At 40.7% G+C, this 19,629-nt stretch overlaps 1 protein-coding gene across 5 annotated transcripts in view; it reads left to right on the forward strand.

Annotated features, from left to right (window-relative positions):
• The window catches only part of HECW2 (HECT, C2 and WW domain containing E3 ubiquitin protein ligase 2), a 256,868-nt gene that overhangs the window by 230,697 nt on the left and 6,542 nt on the right, over positions 1-19,629 (forward strand). For 4 of the 5 annotated variants that reach the window (XM_054044395.1, XM_054044394.1, XM_054044396.1 and 1 more), the window contains 7 exons: positions 4,070-4,222; positions 6,247-6,345; positions 8,450-8,579; positions 9,022-9,168; positions 9,870-9,984; positions 10,896-10,981; positions 12,806-12,918. In XM_054044395.1, the coding sequence (XP_053900370.1) occupies positions 4,070-4,222; positions 6,247-6,345; positions 8,450-8,579; positions 9,022-9,168; positions 9,870-9,984; positions 10,896-10,981; positions 12,806-12,918 (843 nt within the window). Of the gene's footprint in view, positions 1-4,069; positions 4,223-6,246; positions 6,346-8,449; positions 8,580-9,021; positions 9,169-9,869; positions 9,985-10,895; positions 10,982-12,805; positions 12,919-19,629 lie in introns of those variants that run through there. The other variant, XM_054044398.1, reaches the window with a different exon arrangement.

Below are 19,629 nucleotides of genomic sequence, written 5' to 3' on the forward strand. Positions count from 1 at the left end.
CTTTGCCGTTGTCATCTTGAGTTTAGACTACTGCAGTGCACTGTGCACACTGCAAAGCGGGGTCACACCTTAAATCCATTCCGAAACCGAGCCGGTGCAGAACATGGGAGCCTGCTCATTAAGCAGGGTTTTGCACTGTGAACATATTATACTAATGCTGAGGGATGTGGACAAATTGTAGAGAGTTCAGCGGAGAGCAACAAAAATGATCACGTGGCAGGGGCACATGACTTATGAGGAGAGGCTGAGGGAACTGGAACTGGGCTTGTTTAGTCTGCAGAAGAGAAGAGTGAGGGGGGATTTGATAGCAGCCTTCAACTACCTGAAAGGGGGTTCCAAAGAGGATGGAGCTCAGCTGTTCTTGGTGGGGGCTGATGACAGAACAAGGAGCAATTGTCTCAAGTTGCAGTGGAGGTCTATGTTGGATATTAGGAAACACTATTTCACTAGGAGGGTGGTGAAGCACTAGGGTTACCTAGGGAGGTGGTGGAATCTCCATTCGTAGAGGTTTTTAAGGCCCGGCTTGACAAAGCCCTGTCTGGGATGATTTAGTTGGCGTTGGTCCTGCTTTGAGCAGTGGGGGTTGGACTAGATGACCTCCTGAGGTCTCTTCCAACCATAATCTTCTATGATTCTATGATTTGCCTGAGTTGCTCTTTGGTTTTCCAGGTGAGATAGTAAGATGTTAATTTTGACATACAAGTCCCTGAATGGCCAGTCTAGAGAACTGCCCGTTTCAGAGACTTTTTCTCTCCTTTTGCCATACATTTACAGTGAGCAGTGACACTCCTTCAGTTTGAATGAGAAGGAGCTCCTGGCAGGGCATTCTCAGGGACCTCTCATCTTTGGAATCCAGGCTGCACCTTGGTCTAAAATATAACAAATTGTTTGAGTTTCTGAGCACATTAAAAACTGATCTGTTTGCTCAGGCTTTTGCACAAGGGAATAGAATGGCCAGCATTTTTGGAAAAGGGTGGAATATTATATATTTTAATATAAACTTTTTAAATTAAACTAGCATCCCCATATTTTTTGTATGTGGCTGAGTAGAATTATTCTGCTAAATGTTAATTTGTTGTTGTATATTTGAAAAAGGACATAGATGCCCAAAGGCAAGGATATGTACATTTTTATATTTTAGATATTAAATCAAAATAAGAGGAAAAAACCCCACACATATATGGTGCAAAGCACATCTCATTCTATAGATTAGATGATGTATATTCTATACATTAGATGTATATTAACTGTGCATTGGATAATTATCATAAGACATACAGATTGTCCTTTCAAGTTTAGTCTCTTGCCTTTCTATGTGTACATTATCCTGGCACTAAGACTAAAGAAGGTCAGTGTCTGAAATCCTTAGGCTATAGAGGTGCTTTATTTGTCTCCTTTAGGGCTATAATAATGTCTCTTCCCAGTGGGAAACTCCCCAGTTTTCCATTCTGCAGTGCTACAGAGGTATTGGTCTTAGGGCTTGTCTACACTTACATTTTATAGCGCTCTAACTTATTGGCTCAGGGGGTGTGAAAAATCACCCCCATGAGCGCAGCAAGTCTGAGCACTTGAAGCACTAGTGTAGACAAGCTCCCAGCTCTGGGAGCCAATCCCCTTGTGGAAGTGGATTACCAGGAGCGCTGGGAAAGCTCTCGTCCAGCGCTCATGCACGACCACACTCGCACTTCAAAACACTGCTGTGGGAGCGTTTCCGCAGCAGCGCTTTGAAGTTTCCAGTGTAAACATACCCTTACACTTGATTCACTTCAATTGTGACCCTGGGAGGAGTGGCAAGACAGTAATTTGTCTCAATACTATTTCAGCAATGAGGCTGTCTTCCCAATTTGAGTGCAATTACATGTCACCTGGAGAATGCATTTCCTTCAGGTTCTACTCATTCAAGATTATAGTTTCTAATAAATAAAGAATCTAAATAACTCCCAGGTTTTTTAATAAAAAAAACAAACTACTTTGATAGGTGAAGGTCCTGAAAGGAGAGAGAGACTCCAAGAAAGATGAAGCATTAAAGTAATTTGAGATTCTTTCTAAAGGAAAATATAACTCTTTGAATTGCTGTATTGCTTCCCATCTGCAAGGATATAATATGATTGTTTTTTCCACTTCTGTCCTTGATTTGTCAGATGCATATATGGATAAGTTTAATGATGGCTCTTTTGTTGTGTGCTGTATATAGCAAGGGATTTCTGCTTTCCCTTTAGCTTCTCCAGAATGACTTGATTTGATACCATTGATCAAGTTATTCTCAAGAGACCAATATAGACTAAGCAAGGGTCTTCCCTGAAGACTGTGTGTCACTTAGGCCCTACTCCTGCAAGCTCCTCCACCTCATTTAGGCTCCATGCGGGCATAGGAGTCCACCCACATGATCAAGGATTTAAACACCACAGTGATAGGCACCTTAGAAAAACCTTATATAGTGGTTAAAAGAACGTAGATTTATAGAGAATAAGTCCGTAGCGAAGCAAGACTCACTGGTGCGGCGCCTCCTGCTAGTTATCCTGGGAATTAGCTCTTGTCCAGCCCGGAGCACCCTCTGCAGGCTGGTATCTCGCCTGCCTTAGGGCCCCCGTGTCCCTCCCAGACCCCAGTGGTAACCCACTGTCAAGGCTGTATCCCCACTTTGAACTTTAGGGTACAAATGTAGGGGCCTACATGAAAACTTCTAAGCTTAACTACCAGCTTAGCTCTGGTCTGCTGCCACCATCCCAAGGCTAATTTCCTTCCTTGGGTAGCCTTGAGAGACCTTCACCAATTCCCTGGTGAATACAGATCCAACCCCCTTGGATCTAAAACAAGGGGGAAAAAAATCAACCAGGTTCTTAAAAAGAAGGTTTTTAATTAAAAAAAAGGTAAAAATCATCTCTGTAAAATCAGTATGGAAAATAACTTTACAGGGTAATCAAACTTAAAGAGCTCAGAGGACTCCCTTCTAGTCTTAGGTTCAAAGTACAGATAGATAAACAAAGATAAACACTAGTAAAAGGTACATTTACAAGTTGAGAAAACAAAGTAAAACTAAGACGCCTTGCCTGGCTATTTACTTACAAGTTTGAAATAGGAGAGACTTGTTTAGAAAGATGAGGAGAACCTGGATTGATGTCTGGTACCTCTCAGTCCCAAGAGAGGACAAACTCCCAAACAAAGAGCACAAACAAAAGCCTTCTCCCCCCCCCCCCCCCAAGATTTGAAAGTATCTTGTCCCCTTATTGGTCCTTTGGGTCAGATGCCAGCCAGGTTACCTGAGCTTCTTAACCCTTTACAGGGAAAAGGATTTTGGAGTCTCTGGCCAGGAGGGATTTTATAGTACTGTACACAGGACAGCTGTTACCTTTCCCTTTATAGTTATGACACCTACATTCTGGGTCTCCCCTCCCAGGGGAACCCCCAACCCTCTATCCCCACCTTGCCTCAGTGGCTACTGCTAATCATCATCTAGCCCCTGCTCACTGGGGCAAACTGCAGGCTGTAAAAGGCCACTCATCATTGGCAAGGGGGTGTCGGACCAACTGTTTCTGCCTAACCCCAGGCTACAGCCTCTGCAACCCCAGTACCTGTTTTGGTCTTTTAGCAAGGCCTGCAGCCTGGGGATTTACCAGGCTAGAACTCCCCAGCTCTCCTTGCCTTTCCCCAGCCCTGCTCCATTCCCTGTACCCTGAGCTCCCAGGCAGCCAGGTCCTTTTCTCGCAAGAGAGAGACTGACTCATTTTCTGGCTCACAGCCCTTTTATAGGGCCAGCTGTGGCCTGATTGGGGCATGGCCCCAGCTGTGGCTGCTTCCCCAATCAGCCTACCCTTTTTTTCAGAAGGGGCAACTGCCCTGCTACAAAGTCCATCAATGGCTATTAGGCAAGATAGTCAGGAATACAACTCCATGCTCTGAGCCTCTATTCTGTTAATTCCCTCTGAAGTATCTGGCATTTGCCACCGTCAGAAGACAGGATAGTGAGCTAGATGACCTGACCCAATATGACCATTCTTATGTTCTTATAACAAGCCTTGTTGTATCAAATAAACCTTCTGTAATAAATTAACTTGCATTTTTTTTAAAGGTTGGATTACAGTGGGCCTTCAAGAGAGTTTTTTTTCCTGGTGTCCAGAGAGCTCTTCAATCCATATTATGGTTTATTTGAATATTCAGCCAATGATACCTACACAGTACAAATAAGTCCCATGTCTGCTTTTGTAGACAATCACCATGAGTGGTAAGAATTAATTTCTAATCTTGTTTTTTCTATTGTTTCCACTTGTGGAGAACCAGCTCATATTTGTTCAAATGCAGAGTTTTTGATCTTTTTAACCAGCAGTAAAATAATTGCATTTCTTTAGACTTTCCTCTCTTTTTTTTTTCCTTGTTGGTTGTAACAGATATTCTTGTTTCTCACAAAGTCAGCAAAGATGAGATTTGGAACATATGTATTGTGGTTTTGGCTCACTACATGAAACTCCACACTTTGTACAAGAGCAAACATTTGCTTCACCAAAGCACTGTCAGTCTTTTGTGCATGAAAAACAGATTATATTAAACATTGGCTTGTAGTCAACTCAGTGTACGAGAGATTTCAATCAGCTTTTATTGCATGTTGTTTGTTTGGGATTTCTCAGTGAATATAGATGGTTCCCAGTAAGGCAGTCCACATCTGGTGGAGGAAAATCTATTGAGATAGCTCTTCTTGTTTTTTGCTATTTAATCAAGGTCCATATACCTGATAATAGCCTTTAAAATCTGTGAAAAGGATGTACTATGAGGAATCTGAAAAACAACAGAGGAAGAAACCTGAAATGATGTTACATTTTATAGATCTATATATTGATCTTTTTTTATATATATACATGTAATCTCAATTTCATGATTAAGGGCCAAATTCTAAGATGGTATAAATCAGTGCATCTCCAGCGAAATCAGTGGAGCCATGCCATTTACACTAGCTGAGACTCTGGGTTTAAATTACAGTAATGAGGTGACAGCTGCAAGTCTGTGTAGGACAGAAGCAAATTAGGGTCTCAAATGATGGCGAATCATTGCAATGAAGTATAGTTGAGAGTTACGCCATTTGCTGGCTGCCCTGCACATCAGCTGAAGCAATGCGCCTGTTGGACTCTGATAAAAGATTGGATGCAGAAGTTCAGCAACAACAAACTGTATATGCTGCATCTGAAAAAGCATGGCAGTCTGGCAGAACAAGCTGCAGGGCTGTGTATGGCCCTCTTCTCCCTATCCTCAGCTATGTGGACCTAGAGAGCCGGCCAGTGAGTGAGTGGGGCACAACCCATTTGTTTCTGGAGAGACGAGTGCCAGTGTCAGCATCAGGGAGAGTTCAAGGAATGCAGCTGTGCACAGAGGGAGGAAGCTTTGTGTGTCTCTTTCCCATCTTGCCAACCCTGCATAGGGCCAGGCATAACAAGGCCTTAATTTTTCCAAGTAAAGTAGTTCTGAGTTATATATCTTACCAGGAAGTCTAGAAACTTGATTTTCTTTCAGAGAGAGCATTAGGCTTGAATCTGCTTTCAGATATATGGAGGGCATGCCTAGTTTCCTTAATGATTTTTTTCACAATGTTCTGCAACATGCACCATTATTTCTGACAGCAGAATTGTGCCCTTAGTGTCTAACAAAGTCTATGTGAAGGCCCTAGTGTTGCAAACAAAGTTGCCACGTTCCTAATTTCTAATCTTCCAGCAGCAATGAGTGCACAAGGGGGTTTAAATCATGTTGGTACTTTTTGGGGGAAATGGAATGGTAAAGGTGATAATTTCCAGCCACCCCCCAAAAAAAGGTTACATGGAGCCCAATATCCACCAGTCATGAAAAAGCGCATGGAGCCACCCACTAGCTAGAAAAGGATGCCTAGAATCATCTATCAGAGTCAATCTCTCAGTGCTCAGAAAGGGAGAGTGAGGAGACGGAGGGGCAGAAGACAGCTGTCATGTTGGAAGCAAGGGTTTGAAAAAAGAACCTAGTTTGGTAGGTTTAGAATGAGTTCAGTTTAGCTTTCAGTAGCTGAAAAGTGGCAACTTCAGCTTTGAAACCCCAGGTACTTTCCATGCCTTGCAGATCTGTTTTTTCACTACATTCTACTGAGAACTAAAAAGAATCAAGCTACCACAATACAGTTATAGTTATCTGATTTAAATGTACTGTTAAACTTGTTACAGAGATGAATGATAGGGCAGCACACAAACACAAAGTCTGAGTGTACTGGTTAAACTCATTTCCTTTGTCGTTCAGGTTCAGGTTCAGTGGTCGAATCCTTGGTCTTGCTCTGATACATCAGTATTTGTTAGATGCCTTCTTTACACGGCCCTTTTATAAAGCCCTCCTCAGAATGTGAGTAGAAATGTTCTGATTTTTCTTTTTCTCATGGAAAATGCAATTTTTGACCAGCAATAAATGTCAGGTTCTTGACTCCAAGAAGATAGGTCAATATAATTTGGTCATTTAGTTTTAATCCAAGATTTACTTTAAAGTATAGTTACCTAAATTAAGGCCCATTTATGGTACTAGCCAGTTACTTGATGACTTTGAAGATGTTGCTGATCAATATCAAAACCTTGTGATTCCTGTCAACCAATTACATCACCAGTTCCTTCTATAAAATCGTTCTCTTCAAATCCTGCAGTGAAACATCAGATATTAATAGAGTACTTGTTCATTTGTCTTTAATGACTCATAGGACAGGAGCTGAATCAAACCTTATTTAGACTTTAAGATCAGTGTTTTCAAAAGTAGTCTCTGATTTTTGGCTGCCTCCATTTTGAGGTGCCTAACTGGGTCTGATTTTCAGAAGTACTGCATCTCCAGAGCCCAGCTGAAGACAATAAGAACTGCAGTTGCTCAATACCTCTGAAAATCAGATCTAATGTGTGTCAAATTTAGGGCCCAAAAAAGGAAACCACAAATCAGAAGCCACATCTGAGAATTTCCGAAGATGATTTACATTTATCTGTAAAGCACCGTTCACATTTATGGTACTGTGCAAATAATACAAGTTTATTTTTACAGCAACTAAAACTGTAGTAGGTGCTTTACAGAATTTTTTTTAAAAGGCCTCGTCCCACTCCCAAGGAGCTGACAGTCCTAGGCTAGAGGTGATGTGACAGAGGAGCTGGGGCGGGGGGGGGACTAATAAAACCGTATGGGGTGGGGGGTTGAAAGACAAGGACTCCAGCAATAATATCATGTGGTTACTTAGTTTAGTTATCTATTGGTCATGGTGGCTTGTTAGAAGTTTTTTAAATAGCTGTGGGCCAGATTCTGCCACCTTCACAAACAGAGGGCCTGATTCATGATCCCCTTATGGCCTGGCCAGCAGAAAGACACTACAAAGCAGCTTTATGGATACCCCTGCTCATGCACTCCCTCCTGGGTCTGCAGCTCCACAGTTAAGGTGTCTGAACCAACTCTGCACACATCTTTGCAGGAGGCACTGGTGCATGGGGCATTCCTGGCTCAGCAAGGGGAATGTTGTCCCAGCCATTCTGCACAGCTGCTAAGGGCCATTGCTGCAGGATGCAAGTTAAGGTAACCCTTAGCCCAAGACCACTCCCGGTACCTTCTAGCTAGAGAAGATGCAAGCCATCTTCCCTATGTGCCTGCACCAGCCCTAGAGTGGGCACAAGAATAAACTCCCCTGGTGGAGTAGCAGCTTATTCTCTGAGATCCTAAATGTAAGGCTGTTCACAGGTTAAGATTCTGCTTTAAGTGAGTAAGGCTGACAGAATCTGATCCTGTAATAATAATTATGATTGTTGACTGACTTCTTGTGGGGATCATGGAAGACGCAAGTGGTAAGGAGGTGCTTGAATGAGGAGAGGGCAGTTGGCTCACAAACCAATTTGGAAGGACGCACCATGTTTAAGGGCTTTATGGCAAAATCACCCAGGCTGGCATCACTGGCAAAGTGGAGAGAGCAGGAGGTGACAAATTAAGACCATCCTCCTTATTGCAGAGCTTAGTTAGTACTAATAAAAAGGTCCTATTTTTTTTATGAGATGAATTACATGTCCCATATTGATCTTTACACTTAAGCATTACAAGAATTAATAGCATTTTTTGTAATCCATAGTCAAAATAAATCATTGAAATATGGTGCAAGCGGCCAGAATTTGAAATGAAGTGAAATTTACAAGCAAAGGGTCTTTAAAATGGAAATTTAGGGTTTTGTAGTTTAACAACAAAGAGATGAGAGTTATGCAAATAGTTGCTATTACCATTGCTAGGCAAATACAGAGATTCAGAATAGTTTCTACTAACTTGCCTTAAGAACGTCAGCACAAAGGAATCCAGTAACCACTGTTCTTTGTTCTGTTGATTTCTCTGAGCTCCCTTTATTCTCAGTTTGTTTTGTAGGGCTGTCCTGTCTCAGCTCTGTTAATGAGCATGCACTACTGCTGTCAGCTATATTTGTATATTTTCTTCTTGTTTATGTTAGACTCTGTGACCTGAGTGACTTGGAATACCTTGATGAGGAGTTCCACCAGAGTTTGCAGTGGATGAAAGACAACGATATACATGATATCCTAGATCTCACATTCACTGTAAATGAAGAAGTTTTTGGGCAGGTGTGCAAGATTGCTACTTTCCTTTCCTTTCCTCTTTATATTCTGTTGTTAGGTAACTGTTTCTTTGGACTGAAAAATGATGTCATTCCCAGCTGATTTTGAGTTCATTAATAAAAATCTTGGTTGATATGAACAATTGAAAAACCTATAGAGAGATTATCATTCATTACCTACCAATGCAATACCTAAAGAATGCAGAAGCTGGTTTGTATCTCTTATTTTGAAGCTGCTTGTTCTTACTTTGTACTTGACATGATTTGGTGAAAACGGGGATTTCAGTTTCACGTCATCTGTCTGAGTTTATATACTCCAGTCTGTTAAACCAATCTGTGCTTGGCCTATGATATTGGGGAATTAGTGCTAGATATTTAACAAAAAGCTTGAGTTTATAATATATTTTTGTTGTCTTTTTATATTATTTTGGTGGTGGTTTTCCTCTAAGATCACTGAACGGGAATTGAAACCAGGGGGTGCCAACATCCCAGTCACAGAGAAGAACAAAAAAGAATACATAGAGAGAATGGTGAAATGGAGAATTGAGAGAGGGGTTGTGCAGCAAACAGAAAGTCTAGTTCGAGGTTTCTACGAGGTAAGAAATCCTACTCAACTCTAGTTCCCATGTATATATTATCTAGCTTTCTCTATACTTGCATTTCTAATACACCCAATCACACAGTATTTAGAAGACATAGGAGTGAGAGTCATGTATCCTACAGTAGACCTAATATATTTCATAATAATCAAATGTCGTCTTATATATGTGGAGGTCACTTGTTGGAGGTCATTGAGTCAAATAACATGACTACATTCTAAAAAAATGGAAAACATTATTACCACTATTTGCATTAGCAGCAGTGCAAACTCAGATAATAAGGAGAGTTGAACTCAGGAAGGAATTTTTTACTCCATGTCCAGCATTACACAATTGGCTGAGTATATTTCAAGATGTTTTCCTTTACATTTTCCACCTTGAACATGGACCTTGAATATATTGACCCTTACTGGCCTGGAAGTATTTCTATATTATTTTTCTAAATCATTTTCCTTCTAAATACTAGGAGCTTCTAATAAAACTGAATGTAGCTACAGTATGAAACCCAGTGGAAGAATAGTCCACATATTTGCATCTTTTGAAAAAAGTTTTAACCTTAAGCCTCCCCATTCATTGAACAAGCCAGAACATTACTTGAAAAATGATACAGCATTAGTAACTGGGGAGTCTGTTTAGTAGGAGGCAAAAATAACAGAAACAATCAGACACGTTTCTATGTATTTTATTTCCTTTCACAGGTTGTTGACGCTAGGCTGGTGTCTGTATTTGATGCAAGAGAATTGGAACTGGTTATTGCTGGCACGGCAGAAATTGACTTAAGTGACTGGAGAAACAACACAGAGTATAGAGGAGGTGACATTGATTTTTTTTTTTTTTTTCCTAGTCAAAGTTAGCTCTGGTACTGCACGAATGAACCTGGAAGTGCCCTCTGTCTAAGATTTTGCTAAACCTATTCTATGAAATATGTCAATTTAATAAGTGTTGGAGCCCATTTTAAACTAATTTTGGAATGTCTTAATTTTCCTGGTTAGCTTTTGAATTAGGAGCAGTCATTTTAGTTGATAAAAGGGGTAAGATCCCAAATGGCAAGAGCATGTTTATATTTTGAATTTACAGCGAGGTTGATGGCATCTGAAAGTAAGTAGGCAAACCTTTGACATAAAGGTGTTCTCAGAGTTCGTTTACAGCAGCAGGTAAAGGTTCATGTTATATGTGACTCCAAACCCCTCTCACATCCCCATTACGCTCAGTCTTTCCCTTGCTCTTACATTCAACTGTTCTCTGATTTTTCTCCAGCCTGACTGCATAAAGAGAGTGGTAAGGCAGCCATCTTTAGTAAGGACTACTTCACTTCCATTTCCAAAGGCTATCTGGAACTGGTAGTGAGCCTATCTGAGTGCAGTCCTGCTTCAGTCCCATCAAGAACAATGAGATGACAGCTGTTTTGAGTGAGGTGGCTGCAATTGCTACTGGCATCATGAGCAGCTTTTTAAAAAAACATAAAAAACCCAAAACCTAATGTCACAAGAGTTGGCAACTCAGATGAGTGACTTGCTAATGGTTTAAGTGTTTACAAAAGGAAACTGAATGTCTGCCTTTAATTTGGAGCAACGTGCAATGACCCTGATAAGAGACCTGGGTTAATCTCACTTGCTGTCTTTTGCTGATATTTGATTATAGGTATGGAGGCTAAGACTGTAACTAAGACTGAGCTGGGGAAGGCCATTCATGGGTAATGGGGCTTTTTGTTGTTGATCTAACAGGTTACCACGACAATCACATTGTAATTCGGTGGTTCTGGGCTGCTGTAGAAAGATTCAACAATGAACAACGGTTAAGGCTATTACAGGTGAGAGATCAGTAGATTTGTATAAAATCTAATATATACCCCCATTTCACATTAAATGTTAAACTACTTCGTCAGTTTCGGACAATGAAGCCTTCAGATAGTGTGATATCAGGACAGAGGAATGGCCTGGTAACTCAGCAGTCTCCAGATGCTTACTGTAAATAATTGAAATGTCAGAGCTAACTAAAAACATAATTCCACTCAATAGAAATTTACCAATACCAGTATGAGTATTGGGTGGTGGTGATTTTTATTATTTGACTAAAAAAAATCCTCAAAATTTGTATTCCAAGGAAAGGAAAAAAACATGATAGTATTTACCTTTGAAGATTATTCAGAGGCAGAGCTAGGGAGGCCTTGGCTGAGGTGTTCAAAATTATGAAAATGATACTGAAACTGATCCAGTCTCCCATTATTATCCTTTCATATAACATGAAAACAAGAGGTCTTCACTAAGTTGATAGCTAGTAAATTAAGAACAAATAAATAGAAACACTGCTTCGCACAGTATGTCCACCTGTGGAATTCATTTACCTGATGAAGGATTCAACAAGACTGAAGGCAGTAGAGGAATTTTAACGCATATGGGTTTTTCACAGAGTTACATGTAATCAAATACAGGTACCTCTAGCACACCAAATTCTTTAGAAGGGGCCAGATCTGATTTTATCTGTGTTTGCCACATAATTGCACTGGTTTCAAATCCATTGTTTTAAACATTTCAGAACTGGCATCTGATCATCATGTTAACTGTATCACTAACCTGCCTTTTTCCTGTTACAGCTGGCTCTGTGTAAATGCTATGTGGGAAACATTACTGAGGTGTCCCTTTTGATGCAGGACCATAGATGGCTGTGTAACTTTTTTGCTAAGATTTCCCTTTGTAATTATAATACAGTGTAGGGATTCTGCAACTGCAGGTCAAAAAAATATTTTATATAGGTGTTGTATCACAGACCATCAAAAAATAAGTAAGCTCTATTTGTCACAAGACTCTCTTATCAATGAATGGTTCTAGTCAAATCTGCTCTGCGGGCCGGCTCCAGGCACCAGCCTAGCAAGCAGGTGCCTGGGGCAGCCAATGAAGATGGGGGTGGCACGTCCGGCCATTCGGCAGCGGGGCCGTCATTCCCTCTCAGAGCTAAGGACCTGCTGCCGAATTGCCACTGATCGCGATCGCGGCTTTTTTTTTTTTTTGTGGTTGGGGCGGCAAAAACGCTAGAGCCGGCCCTGCTGCTCTGTACAATGTCATAAGAAATTCTCACTGAAATCTATGGGAATTTTACCTAAATGAGAACTGCAGAACTTGGCTCTTAGCTTATATCAGTTAGTAAAGTTTGTAAAGTGCTTTGAAATCCAGCTGGATGAAAGGCACGACATAAATGTAACATCATCTATGGTAATTTACTTATTAGTTAGTCCCTCTTAAACCTTATTAAGTGTGTTTTATTTTCTCCCTCCTCACTTTTTTATTTATTAGTTTGATGATACTAGTAATGTGACTTTAATTCTACACTGATTGTGCATCATAGTTACTCTTATATACTAGCTGTCTATAAGTGAAATCTGTAACAGAAATTAGGCTAGTAAGCCCTCCCTCCTGGAGTGCTAATCAAGAAATATGCCACTTTCCTTCCCCTACATTTTAAACAGGATTTTAATACTCCTGCTTCCCCTTCAAATAAGGCCTGATCCTGCAAACTCTTATACAGGAGCAACTTGACTTAGTGGGAACACTGCTGTGAGTAGTTACTTATGCACGAGCATTCACAGGACCCTGAGGTTGCATATCTGTCATCCATATTGTCCTTTTTGTGTTGGTAGTTTGTTACAGGCACATCCAGCATACCTTATGAGGGGTTTGCATCTCTAAGAGGGAGCAATGGGCCAAGAAGATTCTGTGTAGAAAAATGGGGGAAAATCACTGCTCTTCCCAGGTAAGTGTGTGTGTGTGTTTTGGGTGTTGTTGTTTTTTTAATCTAAGTAAATTTTTAACTACTTGGATAGACTTCAGTTCTGTGTGAGCCAGTCACAATAGATATGTTGATATTCTCAACTACCCCTACTGCTAACTATTGGGGTTATGCAGAAGCTGCTTGAGAAACAAACAGCTGTCATTGATTGACTGGGTATGCTCTGCCGCAAGGGAAGCTCTACTTCCTACTTGTTCCAGTGTGTGTGACATATCTGTATTTCTTTGAACTGAAGAGGTTGTTTCCCTGCGTTGTGGGAAAGACAAACTAATTGTGCTTAGTAGTCCGTACCTTAATTCAATTAATTCTACTTTACCAGGTTTACAACTTCTCTTCTAAAATTTATGGTTTTTTTGTTAGTCATAAAACCAGGCGTTGCGTCCCTAAAATAGCATATATGATGTTCTCTGAAAGGTCAGTTATTGGTCATTGCCAGAAAATGGATATCGGCTCTAGATTAAAGAGACCCAATGTATTTACAGTCTAGTTCAGTCCCTAGGAGGGCCAGCGTGACTTCAGTGTTGTGTAGAAATCTTGCGACAGAAGAAGGCAAAACAGGATCTTAAGAGAGGGTGAAGATTGTAAAGGGAGCAAGTAGTAGAGAGGCTTGGGCCAAGTGAAAAGGGGAGTAGAAAGAAATGAGTTGGATGTAAGGAAGAGCTGAATTGCACAAGGTCTTGAAGAGCGGAAGTCAGTGAAAGAATTCAAGGTGAAAAGTGACATGATCAGAGTGGCAAGAGGAAAAAGTAAGGAAGGAATTGCTTTCCTCATTTTTCCTTTTGTGGTGCCAGGAAAAGAGCTGTGGTCTTAAATGATCTACAGTATCAAAGACTGATGACATATGAGCCAGGATCTGACTGAACTCTGTATTAACAAGAACTTCTCTACAGTGAGGTCAGTTTTGCAAATTAATACATTTGGGGAAGATTTACCGACATCCAATTCTGTAGCATTTAGAGGAATTTACACTGGTTGGAAATGGATACATTACTAATTTTGATTACCAGATAAAAAGTCAAAATATAAACAGTAGTACTATGTAGTTGAAATGCACAGACCCAGTGTACAAGTTTGTGGAGTCAGTAGCTCTAACACAAAACCACCTTGTCAGCTAAGGGTATAAATGGGAGCCACTCAGCTGAAGGTCAAAGGTACATTAAGAGAATTCTAAGTTTATATTTCAAAACAATTACTGTAGTATCTTTTAGGGTCAAAAGGTATTCTGTGTGTCAGCCACCTAGGCATGCCTCAGAGAGTGATTGTTACTGAAATGAGAAATAGATTATGTTCCTACTGCATTTTAAAAATATAAACCGTTGCATTTTCTTGAATGAACCTGGACTTCAGCGTGCCATTCCATTTTATACCGATACTTAAATAGGAAAAGAGATTATTGTAATTTTTGTATCTTCTAATATTCAGTCTCTAAGACAGACTTTAGGCAGTACTGAAATATTATTATTAAATAAAAGGTCCCAGTTAGGATTAGGGCACCATTCACTGGGCACATTTCACATCAAAAAGACAATTCCTGCCCCAAAAAGTTTGCAATCTAAGATCTCAATCCTGCTTAACTTCACTATGATGAGGAGTCCCATTAGATTTGATGGGCTACTCCTGGTAATAAAGTTAAGAACATGTGTATATGTCATCAAGATCGGGGCCTTAATAGCTAGATGTAAGTAGACACAAAATACATATTTGACTAGTGTGGCAGGATACTGGTCTGGGAGGCACAAATAACTGGAAATCAGATTTTCCAGGATTAATAATCAGGCTATTGTGAGGAGGAACATGACAAATTAATTCATTAAATTCTTTGCTGGACCTCTCATTATCTGTAAAAGTAAATATTTTTGGGGGTATAGTATTGATGATCTTTAAAGTAATTTAAAAATGGGAGAAAGAAAATAAATTGTGACAGTTCCATTAAAATAGTGTTCTGGACCCATGAAAACCCACCAAAGCAGGGGAACTCAAAGGGAAGGCTCAAACTAGCTGTCTACTAATATAACTGATGAATCCGCTTTACCCATTTATTGTGCATAGATACAGAGACTTGGGACCAAATTCACCTCTTAGGCAGCAGGATCCAACCTGGAACAGGGCCACACTCCTGTAAGCTGCTCATTCTGACATGGAAACCAGAGCCAGCGGGTACAGTCTACACAGTGGGAAGGGGCAGGACAAGCCAGGAGATTCAGCACCTCACTGAGGGAGTTTCTTCTGGCAGGGCTACTGCGTGGCTCCAGCTGTAAAATAAAACTGCTTCACTTTAGAGAAAGAGAGTGGAGATATGTGCTGAGCGCCTTTACCAGTTCAGCCCAGTGGGTGCAGGGAGGGTGCCAGCTGCTTGCCTCATTGCCCATGGCAGTGAATATGGCCCTTGATCTTTAACTTTCAATTCCCTTGCTTTGGAGACACTGGGCCACAACTTTACTACCATTTTAAGATATTTTTACAAATATGAGAGCCAAATAACACAAGTTTATTTGTCATGAGTCAGCCACTCCCAGTGCTCAAGACATGGTACCGTAATCCCATAGGAAACACATGACTTACAGCATCCATCTCAAACTTAGCTCTGAGCAGAATGTAAACTATGTGTTTGCTTTTCTAACATCTCCAGTTCCTGTGTGCAGAGCGGCTTCAGCCTAAGCTCCACCAGCTTCAAAGGCTTTACTGTGCAAACACTGAGTAGCACTGGCTGAAGCTACCTATCTTAACAAAGACACTGAGTGGCAAACTTTCAGCAGGCTCCTAAAAGAGATCCTGCAGATGTGGATGAATTGTTGGACACCCACTGAAAATTTCACCCTGAAGCTCTTTGATGCCTAATGATTCTAGGGTTTTGTATTAACCTAGGGACAAATTCTTTTACCCTCACTCTCGGTGATTAGTGTTTTTATTTTGTGAATAGTCCCTCCGATTTCAATGGGACCACTTGTGGAGTCTGGTACTACTGGCAAAATCTGGCTCTCAAATTACAAGTCAAGGTTTTGGGTTTTTTTTATTCATACCAGAGAGAAGAAATAAATGAATGAAAACATTTTAAAGTAGCCATTCCCTTTTCCAGGCTCTGTAGAGCTAAGGAAGGCTAATACAGATAACAGATTGATTAGATGATTCAGCCTTCCAAGGGGAGTAGTGGGGGCAAAAGACATATCTGGCTTCAAGACTAAGCTTGATAAGTTTATGGAGGGGATGGTATGATGGGATAGCCTAATTTTGGCAATTAATAGATCTTTGATTATCATTGGTAAATATGCCCAATGGGCTGTGATGGGATGGGATCTGAATTACTACAGAGAATTCTTTCCTGGGTGTCTGGCTGGTGAGTCTTGCCCACATGCTCAGGGTTTAACTGATTGCCATATTTGGGGTCAGGAAGGAATTTTCCTCCAGGGCAGATTGGCAGAGGCCCTGGAGGTTTTTCGCCTTCCTCTGCAGCATGGTGCAGGGGTCACTTGCTGGAGGATTCTCTGCATCTTGAGGTCTTTAAACCACGATTTGAGGACTTCAATAACTCAGGCATAGGTTAGGGGTTTGTTACAGGAGTGGGTGGGTGAGATTCTGTGGCCTGCGTTGTGCAGGAGGTCAGACTAGATGATCATAATGGTCCCTTTTGACCTTAGTCTATGAGTTTATGAGATGATTCCATAGCTTCCATAGTTCTGATCATGTTATAATCAGCCTTATTGAACCAGAACAATGAAACTTCTGTAACTTGCATGTCAAGTTGCCTGGCTTCTATCACTGCCCTTTGTTAGTGGCATGTGAATGGACCGAAAAAGTTAGTTATTTCTAGTTTAGTTTTGCCCCTGCTGTCCCTGTCACCACTTTTACTTCCAGCTTGTTTATCTTATTGTACATCAGGCTAAATCAGATATCACTAGGGGAACTTTTGCTCTCTGTTTCTTAAATGTTTAGAAGTTGGTAGTGTTAATTATATAGCAGCTAGTGATAATGCATATCTAAACATTTGCACGCGAACAGCATTCTTCTGTTATTGCTAAGGTACTGGACTTTGGACTTAAAAGTTAATTTGTCTATAATACTGTTTGAACGTCAGTGAAGGGGGAAGTGATTGAATGTCAAGACTCCAGGAACTAAGATACATTTACCTTTATCAGAAAATGTGAGAGCAGAAAGATGAACATAGTATACAGTTAGCTTGAAATGTCCTGGGAAAGCAGTATTCACAGTAAAATCACTCTCCTTGCAGAATGACAGAGTCCTTTGGTAAAAGAAGAGCACATTTCCTCAACAGAATCAATACCTTTATTTTTAAAAATGAGTCAGCTCTCTAAAGAAAATGATCACATTTTGAATACACTATGACGAAATCATCCTCAAAAACTGAAAGAAAACCCAACTTGTCTTTCTGCTAATCAGTTAAACCAAGATGCAAGATTGTTAGCTTGCAATGAATCCCTTATTGATTCATGCATCATGTTTTTTATAATTTGTGGTTGTTTAGTCCACAGGATGCATGATGCATAATTCTAACAAGTGGATGTCTGTTTCAAAGAAACTCCTCTCCTTCCACACCCTTTCTGAATGCATTAATCTTCAGAAGCAAGAGGAAATCATTCTGCTGGTTGTGTGAGCAGCCAGAGGATGCCAGGAAGATTATTTCAATGGTCCACATTCCCCTCCTGTGGGCCTGATGGAAAGAGAAGCTCTATGAAGTTTCTTTCATAATGTTTCCTACAAATTCTCCTTCCAGAGGGTTAAGGAGAGGGAATCAGTTGAACCCACCCACCAGATGCAGGAGGTTAGGCCACCATGGATTTTCCAAGGTCTAAATTGAACCCAGAGAATTGGTGGATATACAGGGCGATCTAGCTACCTGACAGCACTGCTCTAATTGTAAGCCTTTTGTACTGTCTTTGCCTCCCCTCCTCTCCCCCCCCTCCCCACACCTTAGCGAGGGTCCCCAGCGTGGAGGAACTCTGCAGGAAAGTTAGATCCTCAAAGCACACTTCCTGGATCCCACAGATAGCTTTCCACAATGTTCTGGGAAGAGAAGAGAGGTCCACAGATTCTGCTGATCTGCTCCCTTTCCAGGAAGGCAAGGGTTGATCCCTCTAGTGGATTGGGAGAGAGGAAGGGGGAAAGCGAGCAGCCCCATGGGGTGTTAACTCTACCTGCTGAAAAATATTCTTATTCTGACAGAGTTCTGTTAAGTCTACAATAATTGGATGGAGCAAAATACAATATTTTTTCTACCACAGCAGTACACCCAAAGTTTGGTCTGATGTTTATAATGATAATCTGGCCCTGCATACTGTGTGTTTCCCAAAGCCTGGTATTTTTATGACACTACAATGCTGTTTGCTAATTCAGTGTTTCACCTTCGCTGAGGAATTGTAATGAACTCTTAGCTTCTGTGTTTATAAACAAGCTAGAGTGACTCACCTCTTCTCTTCATGTTCCAACCTGGTAGTTAGGATCTGATTGGCACTTAAGATGATGGTCCCTAGATTTGTTCATCTGCGGGCTGGGCACCTTCTTGTTTTGAGAGGGCTCACTGTAAATCCAGTGTAGCCATTCTGAATACAGCTGAACGGGGTATGTTGAATAGGGAGTCTCAGTAATTGGTGGGGGGAGAGTTCCTGACATTATACACTTAAATTTATTATGCTGCATGTTTTTTAAATGTTTGCTGTTCAAGCGCTGACAGGCAGGCCACTGCAGAAAAGGTTTCTACTTGCCAACGGGAACAGGTTTAAACAACAGTGTGGTGTGATTGCAAAAGGAAAAAGTAAATGTAAAGAAAGTCCTGCCCCTTTAAGGGCCAAACCCAAAGACCGAAGGACTTTTATCTTCCAAAGCAAAGGTCTAAAGGGTTAGTCAGCTTTCAAAGAAGAAGAGGAAATGAAAAATCCTTGGCACTTTCATCTCAGAGCCCCTCTCCCAAAAGATTCTACTTGCATTAGTCACTTGGAGCTGTGCCATTTATTTCAGTGGGAGCAGGATGGAATTACCCTGCTACTCAATAAATCTCTATATCAAACTCAGGCAACTCTGGTCCTTCCTCTAGTCAGAAGATGGGGTCTCTAGGACCTTTTCACAATGTGCATAGAGATTGTGATAGGCAGATTATAGAAATCGAGGGGAGAAATATATCCCTGTCCTGTCAAGAAAGCTAGAGTGCGTTTGAGAATTATATACATACATTCATTTAACTACTAAATATATTTCTCTGTAATAGATTGCCAAGATCAGATCCTCGGTTGGTGTAAATCAACATACCTGAACTGACTTCAAGGAAGCTACCCTGATTTACACCAGCTGAGGCTCTGGCCCAGAGAAATTATCAATGGAAAAGACCTAATTTGCTAACTAGTCTATCTCCTGTCAGTAGGACTGTTCCCTACGCGTATTTTCTAGTATTTCACTAACTTTATCTAATTTATGTGCATTCATTCTTCAGAAATAACCTGCTCATGATTACAGACCTAGCATTCAAATATCACTATTTTTTAATAGAAAATACTAATTTTAAAAGTATGTATTTTAAGCCAAGTTTTCAAAACAGACTGCCTCAATTGTGCCCCTAAATTACACATTTTGTGTGTGCACATTTTACAGGCAAAATTTAGGCTACTACTTGTGATCCACATTACGGTATCAAAGTATCCTTGACAATTCTTTTTTAACTTGAAAATA

Source organism: Malaclemys terrapin, chromosome 11, assembly GCF_027887155.1.
Source record: "Malaclemys terrapin pileata isolate rMalTer1 chromosome 11, rMalTer1.hap1, whole genome shotgun sequence".
In the NCBI taxonomy this organism is placed as follows: Eukaryota; Metazoa; Chordata; order Testudines; family Emydidae; genus Malaclemys; species Malaclemys terrapin.